A 19,503-nucleotide genomic window follows, 5' to 3' on the forward strand; every position below is an offset into this window, starting at 1 on the left:
GGATTAGCCCCTGAACTAGAGGCAGAAGATTGTTTGAGTTCATAATTCACGAGTATTGCCATATTGATATTTTGCAGTGTAAATTCATTTTAAATTTGTGCTTAATATTAGGCATGCATCTGTAAATATATATACATTTAAACTTGTAGGAGCAGTTAGGATCATTTAGCACTGTTATTCACATCAGTACAGCCCCCCCCCCCATCGTCACCTCAAAGGTGTGTGTGTGTTTGTGTGTGTTTTAATGGTACCTGGGGGTGTTTATTACAGTGATCCTGTGCAGACGCCCTCTGTAGACTAATATGTGTGTGCAGTTTTGAAGTAGCTCTTTGACTGTGTGTTTTTAGGCATTTGTTTTATGTGTGGGTATAGAGCTTGCACGTGTGTGTGTGTGTGTGTGTGTATGATTATTATGTCTGTGGAACCCTTTGATGGGTGTAGACGAGGGCGTTCAACAGTTTTCTCATACCTAGACTGTGCACTGTGTGTTTCCCAGGAGATGGCAACCTCTGACCCCTGTGCAAACGCCCCCCCAACTCCGCCTGAGGAGCCGGCGCCTTCACCCTCCCCTCGCAAGAAGCGCGGGCGTCGGAAACAAGAGCCAGCGGAGAGGAATAAGGGTACAGCTTTAATGCTCTTTGCCCATATATGATTATTACCTTAGATTGAACAGCATTCGGAAAAGTTCTGCTAATTTTCTTTCAGTATAAAAACTTTAAACAGTTTATTTACAACAACAAATGTTATCTTTTGTGTAATTCATTTATCTAAAACTTTACCTTTCAAAGAACTTCCATGTTGCAGCTTTTAAGGGAATGGTAATTGTACATAAGTACACTGGGGCAAAGTGATGAAAACCACGTCTTTACATCCTCATTAAATCTCTCGTTAAACCTGTACAAATGAGCCATTTCCTGTAACTTTTTTTCCCCTGCAGACGAGCCAGATGACAGAAACTGCGACTCCCCCAGAGAGGTGAGAAAACAAGTGTCTGCAGCAATTTTGCATGTTTTCTACATGGTTAAATCAATCACTCTCATGGTATACGCAATATATAACAAGCTTTTTGTGTACATGCAGGGAGAGACTGGAAGGCTGCGGAGAAGGCCAGTCCCCAGAGTAACTTTTCAGGCTGGAGATCCATACTATATCAGCAGGAGACAGAGAGAAGAATGGCTCAGCCGCTGGAAGATGGAGGTGAGCAACGGAAAAGCTCGTATTTACACTGATATACGTTTATTTAGGAGCCCAGTTAGAGCAAATATGCTCCTTAAATATTTTTGATGGAACTTCTCGTCCTATATATTGTAAAAGTTTTACAGGTGGACCAAGAAGATTTATAAACTTTTGAACTGGTTTTATAGATGTGGGATGCCCTTTTAAAGCAACCAAACTACAGTGGAAATTAGCTGTGGTTCGCTTTGTGCGATGCTGAGTAATCCAGAGAAAGAGGGAAATCCCCTTTAGATATTAAATCAACCTTGACAGAACTGCGTGCTGAGTAATATTGCTCTGAGTGTTGTCACGATTTACAGTCTCACTTTATATGTTGGGGATATGAACTCCATGTGTTCTGTGTCTGTTTAACTTTTACAACCCCAATTCCCAAAAAGTTGGGATGCTGGGTAAAATGTAAATATTATGATTTTCAAATCTCATAAACCTATATTGTATTTACAGTAGAACATAGAAAACATATCAAAGTCATTTTGAATTTGATTGCAGTAACACGTCTCAAAAAAATTAAGCCAAGGCCCGTGTAGCATCCCCTCTTCTTTTAACAGCAGTCCATAAACATCTGGGACTGAAGAGACCAGCTGCTAGACTATTTGAAAGGAATGTTGTCTCATACTTGTCTCATATAGGATTCTAGCTGCTCAACAGTCCTCTGGCTTCTTTATTGTATTTTTTCATTTCATGATATGCCAGATGTCTCCAGCTGGTTAAAGGTCTGGACTACAGGCAGACAGTTCAGCACTCTTTGAGAAACTAAGCCATGCTGTTGTAGCTGCAATATGTGGTATAGCATTGTCTTGCTGAAGCATCCAAAGCCTTTCTGAAAAAAGTCTTTGGATGGGAGCATTTGTTGCTCTAAAACCTGTATATGTTTTTCTGCACTGATGCTGCCTTTCTGGATGTTCTTCTCCCATCGTATCGTATCGTATCGTACCGTACCGTATCGTATCATATCGTATCGTACCATATCGTATTGTATCGTATCGCATCGTATCGTATCATCAGAAATGCAGAATTTTGAACTGATTGCTAAAAATAAGCTGGATGCTTCCTCTCCTTTTTAGTCTGGCAGTTCCAGTGTCCATAATTACCAATAAGAATTTCAAATTTGACCACAGAACAGTTTCCCACTTCATCTCAGTATATTCTAGATGAACTTTGGCTCAGAGAAGATGCCATTGTTTCTGAATCATGTTCACACATAGCATCTTCTTCATGTGATAGAGATGTAATATGAATTTCTGGATGGCACGGTTCCTGAGCTCATGCAGTGATTTCCATGATACAATCAAACCCGTTTTAATGCAATGTGGCCTCAGGGCTCAGCTTTGTACCTCGTGCACATAGATCGCTCCAAGTTGCTGAATCTTTTGATGATCTTTTGATGATTTGATGATAAGATGCTCTTTTTTATATACAATCATATTACTGATAATTAGCCTATTTAATTCAACATGTTCCTGTAGCTGTTTCTTTTTAGTACCTCTGACTTTTCATCCTTTTTTTTTGCTCTGTTTCAGCTTTTGAGATATGTTGCAGCCATCTAATTCAAAATGAGCTAAATTCTTTTCAAAAGATAGTAGAGTGTTATAAAGTGTTTAATATTTGGTATGTTTTCTATGTTCTACTATGAATAAAATATGGGTTTATGAGAATTGCAGATCGTATGAATTCTGCCTTTATTTACATTTTGCACAGCGTTCCAATTGATTTTGGAATTGGGGCTTTATTTTACTCAAATAAAAATGAGAGAAAAGTCCAAAGATTTCCTGTGACTGTTTTTTTTTTCATTACGGCAAGGATTCCTTTAGCTGACTTCACCCACATGGCACACTCTGACATCCTTTACCTTCTCTTACACATCTTTTGCTGTTACTGATGCTGCCTACACCTGGCATCCACCTGTAGGCTCTTTCACTGCCATATGTTTCATTGAGGGGGATGTTATTAATGCTTCCTTGAGGGGAGCATCAAGGTCAGAGGTTAGATTCAAATCATAAATGTACATGTGTTATGCACCAGACGGTGAAGAATAAGAATCGGTTGGGACTTCTGGTAAAAACTGCTAGCAAAATTTCAGGGCGCTGGCAAGATGGACTTTTGGCCATTTACAATAGAAATGTGCTTAGAAAGGCTCATTCTATTATTAATTTTGTGAACCATCCACTTCACAGTGAGTTTGAGTTGTTGCCTTCCGGCCGCCATTTTAGAGTACCTCCGAGGAGGACTAAAAGACTCCAGGTCTCTTTTATCCCTACTGCGTCTTGTCTCCTTAATGGCAAATAATTGTCCTTGAATTTTCTATCATTATTATTGTTATTATTGTTTTATAGTATTGTTCTGTTTGTTCTTATCCTCCTGCTGCTAAACTAATTTCCCCTTGTGGGACAATAAAGAAATTGAATTGAATTGAATTATTTGGGTAACCTGAGATATAAAACAAGAATTCAGGGTATCTGCAGGTCTGAAAGGTCTTAAAAATGTCAATCTTCAAACACTACAAGTTTCTAGAAAGTCTTAAATTTTCTGCAGCTCCCTGTTTTTTGGTTTTTTGATTTCAGCCAAACCTTTCTTTGGACCTGAGGGCAAAAACTGCACCTAATAGTCATAGACAGCCAGATGTTAGTGGTCTAGTCCGACATTCACTCACAAAGCCAGAAATATTGATTATATTATATTAGAATAGAATAGAATAGAATAGAATAGAATAGAATAGAATAGAATTCAACTTTATTGTCATTGCACATGCACAGGTGCAGGGCAACGAAATGCAGTTTGCATCCATCCAGAAGTGCTTTAGTGATATAGATATATTACAATATAGCAATAATATAGATATGTAAGTATATTACAGAAATGGGTCTATTATGGTATGTTATAATGTACACGGTATGAAGTATGTTGTGAATATTCTATAACTATAGGTATGTACAGGCTGTAGTGAGTACAAGCTATGTACAGGATATGAACAGGATATAAATATGAAAAACTATACAGAATATGAAATAAATAACTTTACAGAAATCTGAGATATACAGTTATACAGAAATGGGAACTATTTATTATTATTGTGATAAAAGCAAATCCACATGTTTTGGGGCGTGTTTGGGGTTTCTTTGTGGCCTTTCATGATCAACACCATGTGACTGACGGTTTACTTCATTATACAATCCTTGTGATTGGACAGCACACAACAGACACTCCAAAGACACAGACTGCAATTACCTGACTTCCATTATTTCAGTAAAAACAATGCTTTTATGCCATTTCCGTTTATACTGGGGGGCCTGCTTGTTAGTACCGCCAAACCTATCACTTCTCAGACACCCAGTGTCACCATTAAAAACCTGTGGTGCAGACACATCAGAATTCAGTGGGGTAAGAAATTATCTCCAGAATCAGAAGTCATGAGTCTGACTCTTCCTTGTGGCTGGTTATTTATTCACAAATGTCATTTTCATCTCTCAAGCAAAAGTGTTTTGTTTCTATCATTTTGTTCAAATTAGTAAAATTGTAAGACAAAACCTCCTGTGTCCAAATCAAGCCACACAGGCCAAATCTGGCCTTCTGGAATTTTAATCCAGCCCACATATCACTCTAGGTTCTTGATCAATTTCAGCCTTTCTAGTTGTAGTTGCAGTCTGCACAGCAGCATGCGCCCCATCCAAACTAAACAGAGAAGTACACACCTGCAAGTAAAACTAACAAAAGGCTCAGCCTGATAGGGATCAAATGGTTTGAGATCTTCTACTTCTCCTGACTAAATGTTTTAAAGCCTAATTCATGGACTGGTTAAGTGTTACATATTGAACAAAAGGTTGTGTGCAGCATACAAGTTCAAATAGTAGCTAACTGTTCAATTAAATTGGCTACACTTGGCTTTAAAATGCACCTTGATCAGTCAGATTAGTGCCATAAGTGTAAATGTTGCGATTCAGTCACTGGTGGTCTGGGATACATTTGGCCTCACACATTTTACTGTGTAAAAGCAAAAGTTTTCCAATGTGTCCCCAGCAAAAACATAACAGGAAAATATTTTATCAATAAGGGACTTTATTTGGTCCTTTTTGCAAATTGCAAGTGTGTGTCATTCCAGTCTAAACAGTTGGAAAAGCCTTCTTGAAACGTTTTAGGGTTTTTTTGTGCCAACGCTTCCGGAACAAATCTGGTGCTTTATTGGCAACAGATGGCTGTGTGAGGCTTTCTGCCTTTCTAGAGGAGGTGAGGTAGACAGTAATGATTTCTGAACACCTTGGATGCACATGGTAGACACTGGTATCAATACCAGTGGCCCTCAGCTGTCCTCTCATGATCTGATTGGCCAAGGTGTGTGTGTGTGTATTTATATTGAAGTTTTGTGTTCTTTTAGGTTAGTTTAGTTTTGTTTGTGTTCTTTGTAGAGGTTCTTGTCCAGCTACATTAACTGAGATTACACCTGCAACTGCTAGCAAGTATGAGAAATGGATCTTTGTAAATTCACTTACCTCCAAATAATTGTTTAGTTTTTTTTTCAGCCAAAACCTTTCAGCCAGTTTGACACTTAAAATTGTATAAAAATGTCTTTAAAATCATAATGTTACACAAACCCTGCACAGTATTTAAATAATACTGTAAGAATAACAATAATTAGCTTATTACATTCAACTGAGCTTTGATTGGAACAAGTGTTGTCTGAGAGCTCTTTACTGTGATTTGCTTTTATTCTGCCTCGTTTGTCCAGTGTTAGCAATTTCTTATACTTGTTGGAACTTGTCGTAAGTGTGGGGTGGACATTTGTCTGTTTTGGGTCAAAACACTGACATCTGGAAAGATTTTTTTCTTGTCAGCATTCAGTGTGTCATTATGTTATTTAACTTGACCTCTTTGGGCTTTCTGTTCGGCCTTCATCACTTTACTGTGTTTGCAGTCACCCTGCTCTGCTCTGCAGAGTTTGTTTGTTTACACTGGAGGGGAGTGGACTTCCCCTCCACGACTTGGCTTGTGGAAGATGACCTGTTTCCTTTCAGTATTACAAGCTTTTTGCAGCAGCATTTACCCAACAGTTGACACAGTAAAAGTGAAAATAGCATCTTTTCCTTTCCCGTAGACTCACATGCACTGTTTGTCCACCAAAGATAGTTGGTTGACATTGGTCTGAAGTGTACCAGTAGTGCAATTTAGATGTAATAAACATTTGTGTGAAACAGTGTCTTTTTTTTCCTCCTGTGTAGCCTTGCAGCCCCATCACATTTTCTTTCAATGAACCCTTCCTGTAGGCTTAAAAAGTTGAAAGTGACTGGTGAGTCCATGGATATTTGTGATCTGTTGAAGTTTAAGCTTTCCATACAATCCACGTAGACATTATATTATATTATATTATATTATATTATATTATATTATATTATATTATATTATATTATAAGAGAGAAGTGTTTTCTTTAAAGATCCTGAGTACTTGTAAACAGCTGTACTCTTGATGTCCCACCCATTTGTCCTTTACTTTTAAATATACGTCTCGATTTTTCTCCTCTTTTTACAACATTATCACATCCTCTATAACTTTCCCTGAAATCTTGGGACATTTAAAACAGGAGTTTATTTTAAAAACTCAGCCTGGTGTGTGTATGACTTTAAATATCTTACTAAATTTATTTGGTACATTTTTATGTGGTGTCAAATATATTTTTATATCCAAGTCGTCATTTCTATTTATAATTAGCACTGTATAGTCAACTGCCAAAGTAGGCTTGCTGCGACAGATGGTGCATCAGCATCCAGATTTCCTGCTTATTATGGAAACAAAACAACGGTATTCAAAAACACTTTAGAAAACTTTAATTTTAGGAAGATGTTCTCAACAACATAACAATAAGTTGTTCTTAGATTGTTCTTATTCTTTGATGTGTCCTTGCACTCATTATTTAATCTGTTTCCTTCTAAAATCATCATTTTGGTTCAGTGTTGCAGCTCTCTTCTACTCGTTCGTCTTCCAGCTGCAGCTACAGCTGCTTGGAGCACAGAAACCTGCTGAAAACAGGTGCAGCTTGGTGCTTGCAAGGCAGACAGTAAGCAGGTGGACAAAGTGAGTCACTAGGAGGTGAATTTGGAGAAATATGTAGTAAAGAGAGAAACAAATGATCCCCTTTGGAACTTGTGATCAAAATAGAGCTTAAAGAGAGGGAATTTTAGACTTACCCACCAAGTACCTTCATAACTGAGACATAAGTGACCAGTTGGTAGTTTAACCTGCAGGTTTGACCCAGCATTTGTGAAATGCTTTGAGAGTAGTTGACTGAGGTCATAGTTATAGTAGTAAGCACATAGTAATTCAAGGAAAATGCTTGGCTGGTTAACTGTGCTGTAACCACGAGCAAGGCATATAGTGTGTGAAGATGACCTTAAAGTGAAAAAAGAGAATGAGTGAAAGAGACAGGAAGTGTGTATGTGTGTGGTCGTGAAAAGGAGAGAGAGAAAGTCATTAAGGCTTATTGACACACACAAGGACATGAGCGAGCGCGTGAGAAAAAAGCAACAGCGTTTGGAAGGAAGAAAGCGAGAGTGAGCAGAAACCACACGTGGTTGCATTTCCCTCGTGTTTGAACTTGTTCTGCTGTGCAGTCAGTTTTTGATGGACACAAACTTTGAAGCCTGTGAGACGTGACATGAGATCGCTTGAAAAGAGCAAAAAGAGCTTTAAATTACTTCATAAACTATAAATCAGCTCTGCACTGGTGAAAATGACGATTATGATTTCAAAAAAACCCTTTCTGCTTAACTGGAGCATATGTAAACACATACAGAGTCTAGTTGGTCTAACTGATGCCAGCTTGTCTTCAATCTGCAAACTGTTGCATGTGCATGTGACAGATGGAGAGAGAGAAAGAGAGGTAGAGTATGCCTGGCTTCCTGTCAACACTATCCTCTCACTTACTGAGTCATTAGCAGCTCTCCAAAGCTATGTTTGTATTACATGAGTCTAGTGGGACTAATAGGAAAGCTCTTTAAACTTTAATTTATCCAAAGGTGGCCTATCATGTTATCAATATCTGCTGAACTGTTGTACAGGTCACTTCTAAAGAGGTGATTTTTAATTTTAATGAGACATGGATAATTAGACGATAGCATAAAAATACTCATTTCCAGCACAGGCTCATTTTAAAGTCTCAACATTGGCATTTTGGCTATTGCTATAGTGTTTTTGTTTTGGAGCCAGAATACTTGGACCAGAGGGTCCAAATACTGTATGATTAACAAGATACATCGATAAACTGTATAAACACAATGCACAGGTACAAATAACTGCTAATTAATCCAGACTAAGAAAAATAAAAGCGTAAATGCTAAAAGCAGAAACCTGGACAGTCTTTACGACACCAAAAAATTATTATTGACATAATTTTTTTTCATTAAAAAGGGACAGAAATGCTGAAAGACTCTTAACTAGTGGAGCTGAAGCTGACTGACTGACACCTGTCAATCAAAGCACACATGCCACTAACTGTAAGCCTTAGTAGTCTCCTAATCAGTGAATAATTAAAAATTAACTATTCACAGAGACAAAAACTTCTTTGTATCAGTCTGTAAACATACTTCTTAGTGCTTTAAATTTATGCATTTTAACATTGGAGTCTATGGGGATTGACTTAAAAACAAAATGCCTAAAACTGATCATTTAGAGCATAGATGTCAAACTCTGGCCCGCGGGCCAAATCTGGCCCGCAGCCTAATTACATTTGGCCCGCGAAGCCATACCAAATTACTATTGGAGCAGGCCTACTGGTATTATACAGCTAATATATATATTGTTTAGTATTAAGCTTTGCTTGTTCCATATTCAGTTTTTCAGCAAAACTTGTTTGAGTCCATAAGAAAAGATTCATTCTTATATTTAAAGGAAGATTTGTTTTTTCAATAAATATTAACGTTAGCCCGCGACTTTGTTCCAGTTTTGAATTTTGGCCCACTGTGTATTTGAGTTTGACACCCCTGATTTAGAGCATCTGAAGCTGAGTTTTTAGCTCACATGGATTACTGGTATATATACTGACCTCATTATATTAACCTTTCATGTCATGTTTTATGTGACCATCCACCATGGTAACAGTACAAATATATATGTTACAAAAAAATATGCAAGTGTCTACATTAAAACAAAAAAGACAAATGAAAGAAAGGAGGCAAAGTTAAAAGTAAATGGAAAGAAAAAAGCAGAGGGAAAACAGAAATGAAGGAAGAAGGGCAAAGGTCAGATCCCTTTTTTCCTTTAAAGAAAATGGACAAAATTTGTCTTAAAAGAATACTTCAGGGAAAGTACCAAAGTGTTCTAAAAGAGGCTATTAAGTCAAATATTAAATTGACAATAGTGATAGACTGATATGTCAGCAGCAGTTTATTGTTGTACCTGCTGATGTGCAATTAGCACTTCATACACCACTGGCAGTTTAGTCCAGCGGTTCTCAACTGATGGGGCTGTTGAAAACATCACGACATGATGGTAATGCTCCACACATTTCTCTAATTATTGAGTCAAGTAATTATTATCAGATAAGGAAATATGAGAAGCAATTCTAAGCTACAGCTCACATGAATCTGCAACAATATTTAGTTCCAACTTTAGTGCGCAATGTTTATAATGTAGACTGGAAACGTGTGAGTCAAAGTGTAATAATGATAAACAGAATACGAAAATGCCTGAAAAGGTAAAACGGGAATGCTACAGAATGAAAAAACAAGTTGTCGAAGGAAAAAAAAGAGAATTGGCAGGAAAATGAATCCTGTAAAGAGTTTTAACTGAGATGTAAAGCAGAGAAAGATGGATATGGAGTGAAAGAAGGGAAAGAAAAGCAGTGAAAGTGTACGTGTGTGTGTATATTTGACAGAAGGGGAGAGGGGGTGAAATCAGTGCTGGAGACAGAGGTTAACCAGTTCCAGGTTCCTGTATGCACGTGTGTGTGAATTTGCTCTGTCAGTCATTTGAACTGCAGCCAGCTGTTAACACCCTCATCAATATCCCATTTCGCTGTTGTCTGGAGGAAAGCCTTTAACTCTGCAGAGTCGCTTTCTTTTCTTGGACCAATAAAATTACAGTGGCATCTTTTCATTTATTATGCATCGTTTTCCCATCTTTAACAATCTACACCTTCAATCGCAGCCTTGTTTTAGCCTCCCACCTTTATTTGTAGTGTGCAGCACTTTCCTGAACAAGATATGATCAATCGTCACAAACAAGTCACACACTACAATCCACAGCATTTTAAAAACATCATTTTCTTCAGCTAGCAGTTACTTGACCTCCACCATCAAGATTTATACAGCTTGCAGTGATTTTTTTTGGCCTTACTGATTCATATGCCAATGCTAAATCAATACCTATTTAGTCTGTGACTTTATTATTTCCCAGTGCCCAACACGGACTCATCTAAATGCTCAATTTGTTTGAACAACAGAAACTTAACAGAAGCATAAAATCTAACATTGTGGCTGATGGCATTTCCTTCAATTTTGCTAGAAAAAGTAATAAAACAAAAAATATTAGTTTAAATTTCTTTTTCTATCAATATACCCCTCAATTGCTGCACCAGATGTTTGCATTACAGCTTGCATTCAGCATATTTTAGACTCCCTATGTGTAAACGCTTTTTGAGTATATTCACAGCTGTGTAAATTTTCCGTGACGTGGGGGGGCAAGGTCACATTCCACAACTTACATGATAAACAGTACACATATACAGTAGTGTGGAGGATTGATAAAAACAACAAGAAGTGAATCAATTAATCACTTAATCCTCGTCCAAGATTTGTCTGTCACTTCTCACTTTATCGCTTAACCATTGGTAACTAACTCATGGACATTCCAGGCAAGTTACCCCTGAATTTACCACCCCTGTATGTCAGCTAAAAAGCAATCTTTGCTGTCAATGGCAGTCAGTTCACTGACTTTGTGTTGCTAACTATTATTTCACATATCATTGCTACCTTAAACTTGTAGTCTTTCTAATGGCCTGTAGGGGGAGACTCCTGTGGTTGCCGAAAAACACAAATTGTCTAGGTCAGAGATGTTAAATTGATTTTACATCAAGGGCCACATACCGCACAGATCTGTTAAGTAATTTGGTGTAGTATAAATAACCATGGAGTCTTTATCAATAGGAAAAGCTCTATAACTTATTAAAACAAGGTTAAAAGTCCAAAAATATATGGCCTTCTTTACATTTTCCAAAGCCATCTAGCGGGCCAGATTGGAGTCTCTGCTGTGCCGATTCTGGTCCCCAGGCCTTATGTTTGACATCCTGGGTCTAGGTTATGAGAAAACATATACCTGATGAGTTTGTGGTTGCAGTTAGTAGTTTTGATGGTTAGTCAATATAATGTGACATTAATGTTTTTTGTCCTGTCTTCCTCCCCGCACCCCCATCCGGTCATGCCAGATAACTGCCTCTTCCTGAGCCTGGTTCTATTTGAGGTTTCTTCCTGTTAAAGGGGAGTTTTTCCTTCCCACTGTCGCCAAAGTGTCTGCTTATAGAGGGTCATCTGATTATTGCCATTTTCTCAAGTTTTTTACCTTAAAATATAAAGTGCCTTGAGGCAACTGTAAATTATGGCTGTTGTCCATCTCCAGAAGGGGGATAAAAGATTGTAGGCTTTACAGTTGCATCCACACCTCTCTTGCCACTTTAGGTTTCAAAACACCAAGATGACAATGATGCAAATGTTTAGCTCAAGGCATCATTTTGTGACATCACCAACCATCACAGTGACATCGCGGTGGCTATGTCCATCTTTTATGTCTTTGGCCTTAGCTCTGTAGAGTAGTGTATGCAAACATATGAGGTCCCACGAATTCCCAGAATTCATTTTATAGAAGTTATGTTAGCTTTGCTTTATTTACCTTCGTCTAACTCCCTCTGTGTCAATGTATGGCTGCATTAATGTGTACATTTGTGTGTGCATATGCGAGGTGCTGACCCTAACACATCCCACAGCCTTGTCAGCTCTGCGGCTTACCTAACCTTTGACCTTAGCCTGCGTACACACACACACACACACACACACACACACACACACACACACACACACACACACACACACACACACACTAAGCTGAGTGTGTGTGTGTGTGTCTGTGTGTCATTATCTCACTTATAGCCCTGGGGCCGCCAGACATAACTCCACACCACCAATCTGTGTGTGTGTGTTGTTCACCTAAACATCTGTTAGGTGAAGGAGCCAGTAAATCACACACTTCACTGGCAGCCAATCAGAGGGAGATGGTAAAGAAGGCTTGAGGGTGAGTGTAGCCCAGGAGACACACAGAAGAGAAAGAGGAGGAGGTAGAGAAGGTTAGAGAGAAGGAGAGACAGACGAAGAAAATGACAGAGAGGAAGAGAGCCAGGGAGGAAGGGTTGCAGTTGCAGAGCTACCATACCTGGCCTGTAAGTGATTTAATTTTTTTCTCTTTCTTGTGTGCACGTGTTGCAAGTGTGTGAAGATATGTGACCCTAAGTTCAAGCTTTTCTTTCTTTTAAAACAAAATGTGAGACAAACTATCGCCAAGTTATTTCAACACGACTTTGCTTGGCAGGCTAAAGTAAAATGATGTTTAACTTAGCTTTTTTCATGCTTTCTGCTGGATTTAGACCAAGTGGAGGGAGTAGAACATCTCACAGACTGTTTGAACTGACTTAGTGGGGGTCATTTTTGTTTACTTGTTGGTTTTGGAGGGAAAGAGCTTTAGAGCTTCTCAGTCCCTTCTACTGAATTAACCCTTCAGTTCCCACTTCTTGTTTGGTCTGCTTAAAGCAACATGCACATAATATTTTAAGACTTATCATTGAGTCATACATATACTGCTTTCATTTGGCTTGTGATAAAACAGCCTTTCCTTTCCATGCAAGAGGAAAAACAAAAATACTTTGCTTTTTCCCTCTTGAGACCTTTCCAATTTTCTCGTGTGCCACCTATGTAATTATCTAAAGTTTGGAAGCCATTAATGCAAAGAGGACTAAGGTACACAAGTTAAATTCAAACAATTATTTTTCTTTTTTTTTAGAAAAATCTTCTTTGACAATCTTGCCTCTGCTTGACAACCTCCTATGCCAACCTTTCTTGGTTATTGTTTGGACATCAACTGTCATCGCAGAAAACTTCATTTCTGCTTCAGAGATTTTGAAAACGACCACAAAGCTTGGACTCCTTTTCATAATGCTAGCTCTTTGTAGAGGTCTTGTACAACTGTAGTTCCCTGAGGGTGGAACAGTGTGTGATACTTTGGAAACGAACACCAAAATATGACGCTGTAAAGTTTGGTGTATTTAGGTTGTGTCCAAAAAACAGCCAGATACTAATTTTGTTTTCTGTTTATTTGTGTCCTTGTATTTTGAAAAGTTTGAAAAGTTTAATCCAGTACTCTATTGGGAACACCACCAAATCATCAAAGTATTGTATGATATAATTAACATAATTTAGGTTGGAGTTTGATCGTATTCACTCAATGACATTAAGAAGACTATGTGAATGTTTCTAAGAAGAAAGAACTGGATTTAGGTGTTACACTCAAATTCTTATGTTTTTGAACAATAATAAAATTTTGCCTCAATTATTTCCTGTTTAGAAATTATATACTCCCCCATTTTCACAGGCTCAAACTGACAGAAAAGCAGTTTCATAGTCAGGTGAGATCTGCCAGGTAACAGTATCTCATCAATGGAGAGGATTGTATGGCTGTAAGCCTTTCCTGCTTTTCTTGTTGCTGGAACGACACTCAAATTAGGTTGAAATATGAAGCTCTTCATTCACAGCACACTAAAGGCTACCCAATCCAGAGGGGTTTTTTTTGGTAGAAGATTAACATTCCCAGTCACAAGGTCATTTGTCCATTAGTTCACATATTACCAAATATGTAAACAAATGGAAAATGTCAGCAAGTTACCAGGATTACCATCAGGCTTGGGTGTATTTTTAAACAGTTACCTTTTGTTGCTCGGTCATTTTCCAGTGGCCAAATGTCTACTTAATATTGGAAAACTATACCAGATCACCAAATTATTATACTACAGTCAGTCCGAACACTTTGTTATTGTCCTTAAACAGCAATCAGACACATGTTGTTTAGTCCATGTCATTAGGATTTCTCAGGAGAGCTTCCTGGAAAAAACACTGATTGCCTTTCTTTAACATGTCCCTCGGCCGCGATCAATGCTAATGAAAGAGCAGTGCTGCCTATTGACAACGTGGGAGGAGGGGTCTTAACTGCTCTTTTAATTGCACTGTGTGTGCATGCAGTGTTGAGCAATGTAAGGTTCGTCTGCAGGTCAGGGTCAGTCACGCTCTTAAAGTGGGTGTGGTTTAAGTAACGGCTCATTGGTTAGGTCATAGGGTGAGAGGTCAGAGGTTGAGGGGGTGGCACTGAGAGTGAAAACGTTGACCAGGCCAAGGGGTTTGTGAAAGTTCAAAGTCGTAACTTACGACATTAAAACCGCTGTCCTTGTGTCTTTCTGCCATCTCCTGCTGTTATTTGTCCTTCACATGACAATACACACATATCATTTTCTCGTGAAGATGTCTAGCAGACAGATATATACAAATATATATATATTTATAGCGTTTCAAACCAAAGGTATTACAGAATTTTCTTTAGTTTCAAGTAGATTCAGTCATTTCAGGTTATTTTCCTCCTTTAACAATGAAACAAAGAAACAAAGAAACGTTTCTTTGTTTTAAAACAAATTTTAACTTGTTATCATGATACCTTCTGGTTGAATCTGAGAAGTTCCTCTTTGACAGAAAGATTCACAGGAGTTGTTGATGTAAAAAAAAAAAAGTACACAGATTTGTGACCAAACATGCGGGTGAACCCAGAAAATCTTCTGCAGCCTAACATAGAGTAGAGGCTTGAATGAGCCCCAGCAAAGTGAAAGCAGCTTAAATGCTGCCAACTGGCCTAATTACTGTGTGTTTTATAGGTTGGAAGGTCATTTCAAACCTCACAGTCATCACACTTTTATTGATTGCAGCATAAATTACTTGATGTTATATGTAGTAAAACAATATGTGAGAACTTAAACTTGCCCTCAGTCGTAATGTTGAGTCAGATTATTAAAAGAGCATTTGCTGCCTTTGAGTGAGCTGGCAGCTGTGTGGGCAGAAAACAAAAGACCTGTCCTTATGTGGCACCTGATTGTAATTGCTCCAGGTGATGTGAAGTATTTAAAGGCTGATGGGAAGCTCCATAGACAGAGTCTGTTGTTTCATGTATTTTCAAAGATTTCAGTGCATACGTTTCATTTAACTGGCCTTACTCCATTTAAACTGGTTCACAAACCAGGTTCCTCTCCTGCATAATATAGAAAAAAAATAGTCATACTACAATGCATAAAAACAATCTATATAACAGCAAAAGAAATGCAGCAATGCAGTAAAAACAACATAAATGAAAAGAATTGGACTGCATATAATTTGAGTCCGTAGGTGGAACGTGTCCTTCAAAACATGTTTATATCCAACAAAGTCTCAAAGGAGTTCCTGAAATAATCATAACCTCCGTTCTATTGATCCATGTCTCTAGACACACATTTTAAATTTTTCCTGCACCCAATTTGTGTCCATTTACATAATGTTTTAAATTTTTAAAGGGGGGAAATTTTCTTACCAGACTGGCAGCAGCACTTTCTCCAACACCAGATACAGAAATTCTTACCTCATAACACAATATCTGCATTTATTTATTATATTTGTATTCCTAATATTAATATTTCTATTCAATACTCCTCCTTGATTTAAGTTTCTTCTTTTAGATTTTTACAAAAAATAAGGGATCTGTGCAAGAAAGCAGATAACAGGCATGTTAACCGGCACCATTGTATAGTACTTGTTGACAGAGTAAACTAACATATAAACTTTTGTGGCCACACTAAGCACAACTGTTTGTTGGCTTGTAGGAAGTAAGGCCTACTGGTTATCGTTGATTATTGTTAAAGATGATTTGGTTTACATATTTTAGAAACAGATGATGGTTTGGGTTAAAATACAACGGTTACCATTTGTTTTAAAGCTCTGTTTTCTTCGTTGCCATCATGATTTGAAGAGACAAAGCATGTGTTCTTTAAAATACATTTACTTCAAAGTCTTGCTAGCTAACACTAAAGAATGTGATAAATTGTGTCATATACATATGTTTAAACTGTGAAAAATGCTGTTGCTCTAATGATCTTAATTCAGTTTTTAGTGCATGCCCTATACTGCAAGTGTATTCTGTCCTATAAAGCCCACAAACAGCTGTGCTTACTCATAATTCATTGCTTAGTTAACATCTGTCTACGTATGTTTCTTTATTTGTAGCAGTCCTAGCTGTAAGACAAAGTAAAATATAAACATATATATACATATAATATAAATAAGGTAATATAGTAAAAAATAAATATCTAAGTATACAAGTATATGTGCACTATATTGGAATATATTTCAATGTATTGCTTATTGCGAAACTTAGTGTTGGCCATATGGAGTACACCAAATAACGGTCCAAATAGTAGTTTGTGCTGAAATAACTGCATGTAAAACCTTTTTGTGCTATAAATTCTCTGTAAAGCTACCAGTAATATTATCAGATTAATAATAATTTTTTGCCTTCACTGCATCCACAGTTTGAATAAAGGTGACAAATCCCTTTGTGTTTTTTTATGTAGTGCTGGTTGCATGAAGCTGACCCTGCAGGTTATTTCAGCCCAGAGCCCTGCGCTCACAGAAACCCAAGCAGGTGATGAATGCATATCTGCCTGTCACCAGTGAGTCATCCTCATCCATGAAAAAAACTTCCTGGTGGAGTGTTCAATCAGCTAAGGTTGCCAGGCAACAAACACAGTTTCATCCAGTAAGCAGGACTGGCTTTGGCCGAGTTCACTCAGCAGCACGAGCCAGCTCCAAGTCCTCTAATGAGATGATCCGGTCCAGATGCTACACGTAATGATTGAGTTTCTTTCACAGCAACAGCAAAAAGTTTAGATGAGCCCAGGTTGAGATCAAATTACAATTTAGAATTTAGAGAAGAAACAGGATGAACATTTTATATCACAGTTACAGTGCGCATGGCTGTCACAATCGTAAGGTGGTAATATTAAGAGGTTATCACCTCATAGTCAAAACTGCTCCTGTAAACAACACAGAAAACCTCCATTGAGATTCTGATACGCATGATGTAGAAGCTGGAGATTGCATTGGATTGTAATGTTTTGCTGTGCTGTGTCGTTAGTGATGATGAAATGTTTGTGATGATTTCTCTGAATATTTATTCTTAGCTTTAAGGTATAAATTCCATGAGAATGAACTGCAGCAAAACCCAGAGTTTCAGGACCTCTTTTCCTGAACTTTGGGTGGATGTCTTCCGTACAATCCTCAAACTCTGGACTATTACTGCTTCACAATGGGCATCTCCATGGTGAGGTTCACCAGGTGTCCTTCTGGTTCTGCAGAGCATCTCCACCCTCACTATAAGAGTTGCCCCTCTTAGAGGCAGCACTGAGCTTAATTTTCTGCCCCTGTCATGTGTGTGATTAGAATGAAGGATCGTTGGGATCCAGTCTTGGTTGTTCTTTATCTTGGAGTCTAGGATGATGTGAACAGTTCAGATTTTCAGTGTCTTACCTTTGTTTCTAAAAAAGTGTGGAATTGATACATGATCAGTCCTACCCCCTTACAGTCTTTTCTTCTTTGTGTTTTAAGATAAACTTCATTTATACCAAACCTTTAAACACAACATATAACAACAAAGCATAAAATAAGTAGAATAGCTCAATTAAAATGGTACAGTGTGGTAAAAACTACAGAACAGAAGGAGCTCACTTAATCAGAAAATAGGAAAAAGTAAATGAGCTCAATGACTAGAAAGCAAAATATAACAATATGGAGCTTACAATGATGTCCTGAGAATTTTAACTATAACATAATCATGACACTTCGGTTTAACATTTAACTAAAGTAACTTAACCTTGTAATTCTTTAGGAGCCTGCACAAATATTGTCGCATAATAAAACAGAAATTAAAGCAATATTTTCCACCTGGGATGTCGAGCTTTTTAGCCAGTCGCTTAAAGCCCTCCTGTACCACCACATAACCGCATGAGTAATAACCATCCAGCATTTGCTCTTCCTGCCACATAGAGTGCAACTAACAAATACTCCAGCGATGTTTGATTGAGTCATTTATTTACTTTTGTGTTACACGTCACCAGCTGTTAGTATCGCCTCTTTTGTAGACTTGGTGAAACAAGTTTGTTGTTTCCACCTTTAATGGTAACAGCTTTTAAGCATGTTTTTCCAATAATTTTGCTTAGAGGATAGAGGTGGTTGTCCTTTTTTAGGTACTCAGTGGTCATCAGCACGCTGCTCCTGCTCTTAGACATGTTTGGGCTTGTGTCGTTGTTGCTAGGCAACTTAAGCATTATTGTATAATTTATATCTCGACATGGCACTGTTCTATCATGTAAAACATTATACCCTTGTTATCACAGACAGTACAATATGACACAGCCCTATTCTACACCATATTTAAATCACAGCTATCCACACACAGTCCTCACACATTTCTTCTTATCGCTCAGATTAACCGAAAAGTCCTGAAGACAAGTACAGTCAGAGTGTGTGTATTCACGTGAGTGTGGCAACGTCTCTATGAAGCACATCAAACTACAGTCCCAGTGTTCCCTCTGGACCTTAATCAGCCCACCAATCTTATTGTCTAAATATTTCATGTTCAGTTCACTTATACCTCAGATATTTTTATATATAAACCTACGTTCTTCACGCAAAGCAATAACTTAGAGTAGATTTTATCTCAGCAGCTTAATCTTCAGCTGTGGGTTTAACAAACTCTCATTTGAGGTTAAAAACATGACAGCAGGTCATGACATGAAGTGAAGAACTAATTATTTAACACATTATCTGTGGCGCTTGTCAGTTATGTCGGTTGTTTTCATGAACAGTCTGATAGAGCGTGGCTGTGGATTACAGCATATTGTTTTCTTCTATACTTCCGTGAATGATGGTCCAGTGTATCCTCTGCCAAATGAGGTTATAAATGACGACCTGAAGCAGCTTTTTTTAAAGTATTTAGAGCTCTTATTATGCCTGACAAGCAGATACTTCAGGGTCTCTTCAATGACTTGGGAATCTTTCTAAACTAAGATATTAGACTGGAGCCCAGCTTTGTTTTTCCTGCCCTCTAGACTTGCTGCTTTTCTTTTTAACACTTTGGTTCTTCTGTACAGCACTTCGTGGCCTACTTCACTACTTTAA

General features: G+C 37.9%; 1 protein-coding gene across 8 annotated transcripts in view; it reads left to right on the top strand.

Moving 5' to 3' along the window:
* LOC146692252 (DNA (cytosine-5)-methyltransferase 3A-like) overlaps positions 1-19,503 on the top strand; it is a 101,759-nt gene that overhangs the window by 46,536 nt on the left and 35,720 nt on the right. For 5 of the 8 annotated variants that reach the window (XM_085432311.1, XM_085432312.1, XM_085432307.1 and 2 more), the window contains exons 4-6: positions 497-620; positions 938-975; positions 1,081-1,197. The exons of the other annotated variants lie outside the window; for them this stretch is intronic. In XM_085432311.1, the coding sequence (XP_085288437.1) occupies positions 497-620; positions 938-975; positions 1,081-1,197 (279 nt within the window). The remainder of the gene's footprint in view (positions 1-496; positions 621-937; positions 976-1,080; positions 1,198-19,503) is intronic. 8 annotated transcript variants of the gene reach the window in all.

This window comes from Copadichromis virginalis, linkage group LG15 (assembly GCF_057382275.1).
Source record: "Copadichromis virginalis isolate Kocher_CV1m ecotype Utaka linkage group LG15, C_Virginalis_male_GT1.1, whole genome shotgun sequence".
Lineage (NCBI taxonomy): Eukaryota > Metazoa > Chordata > Actinopteri > Cichliformes > Cichlidae > Copadichromis > Copadichromis virginalis.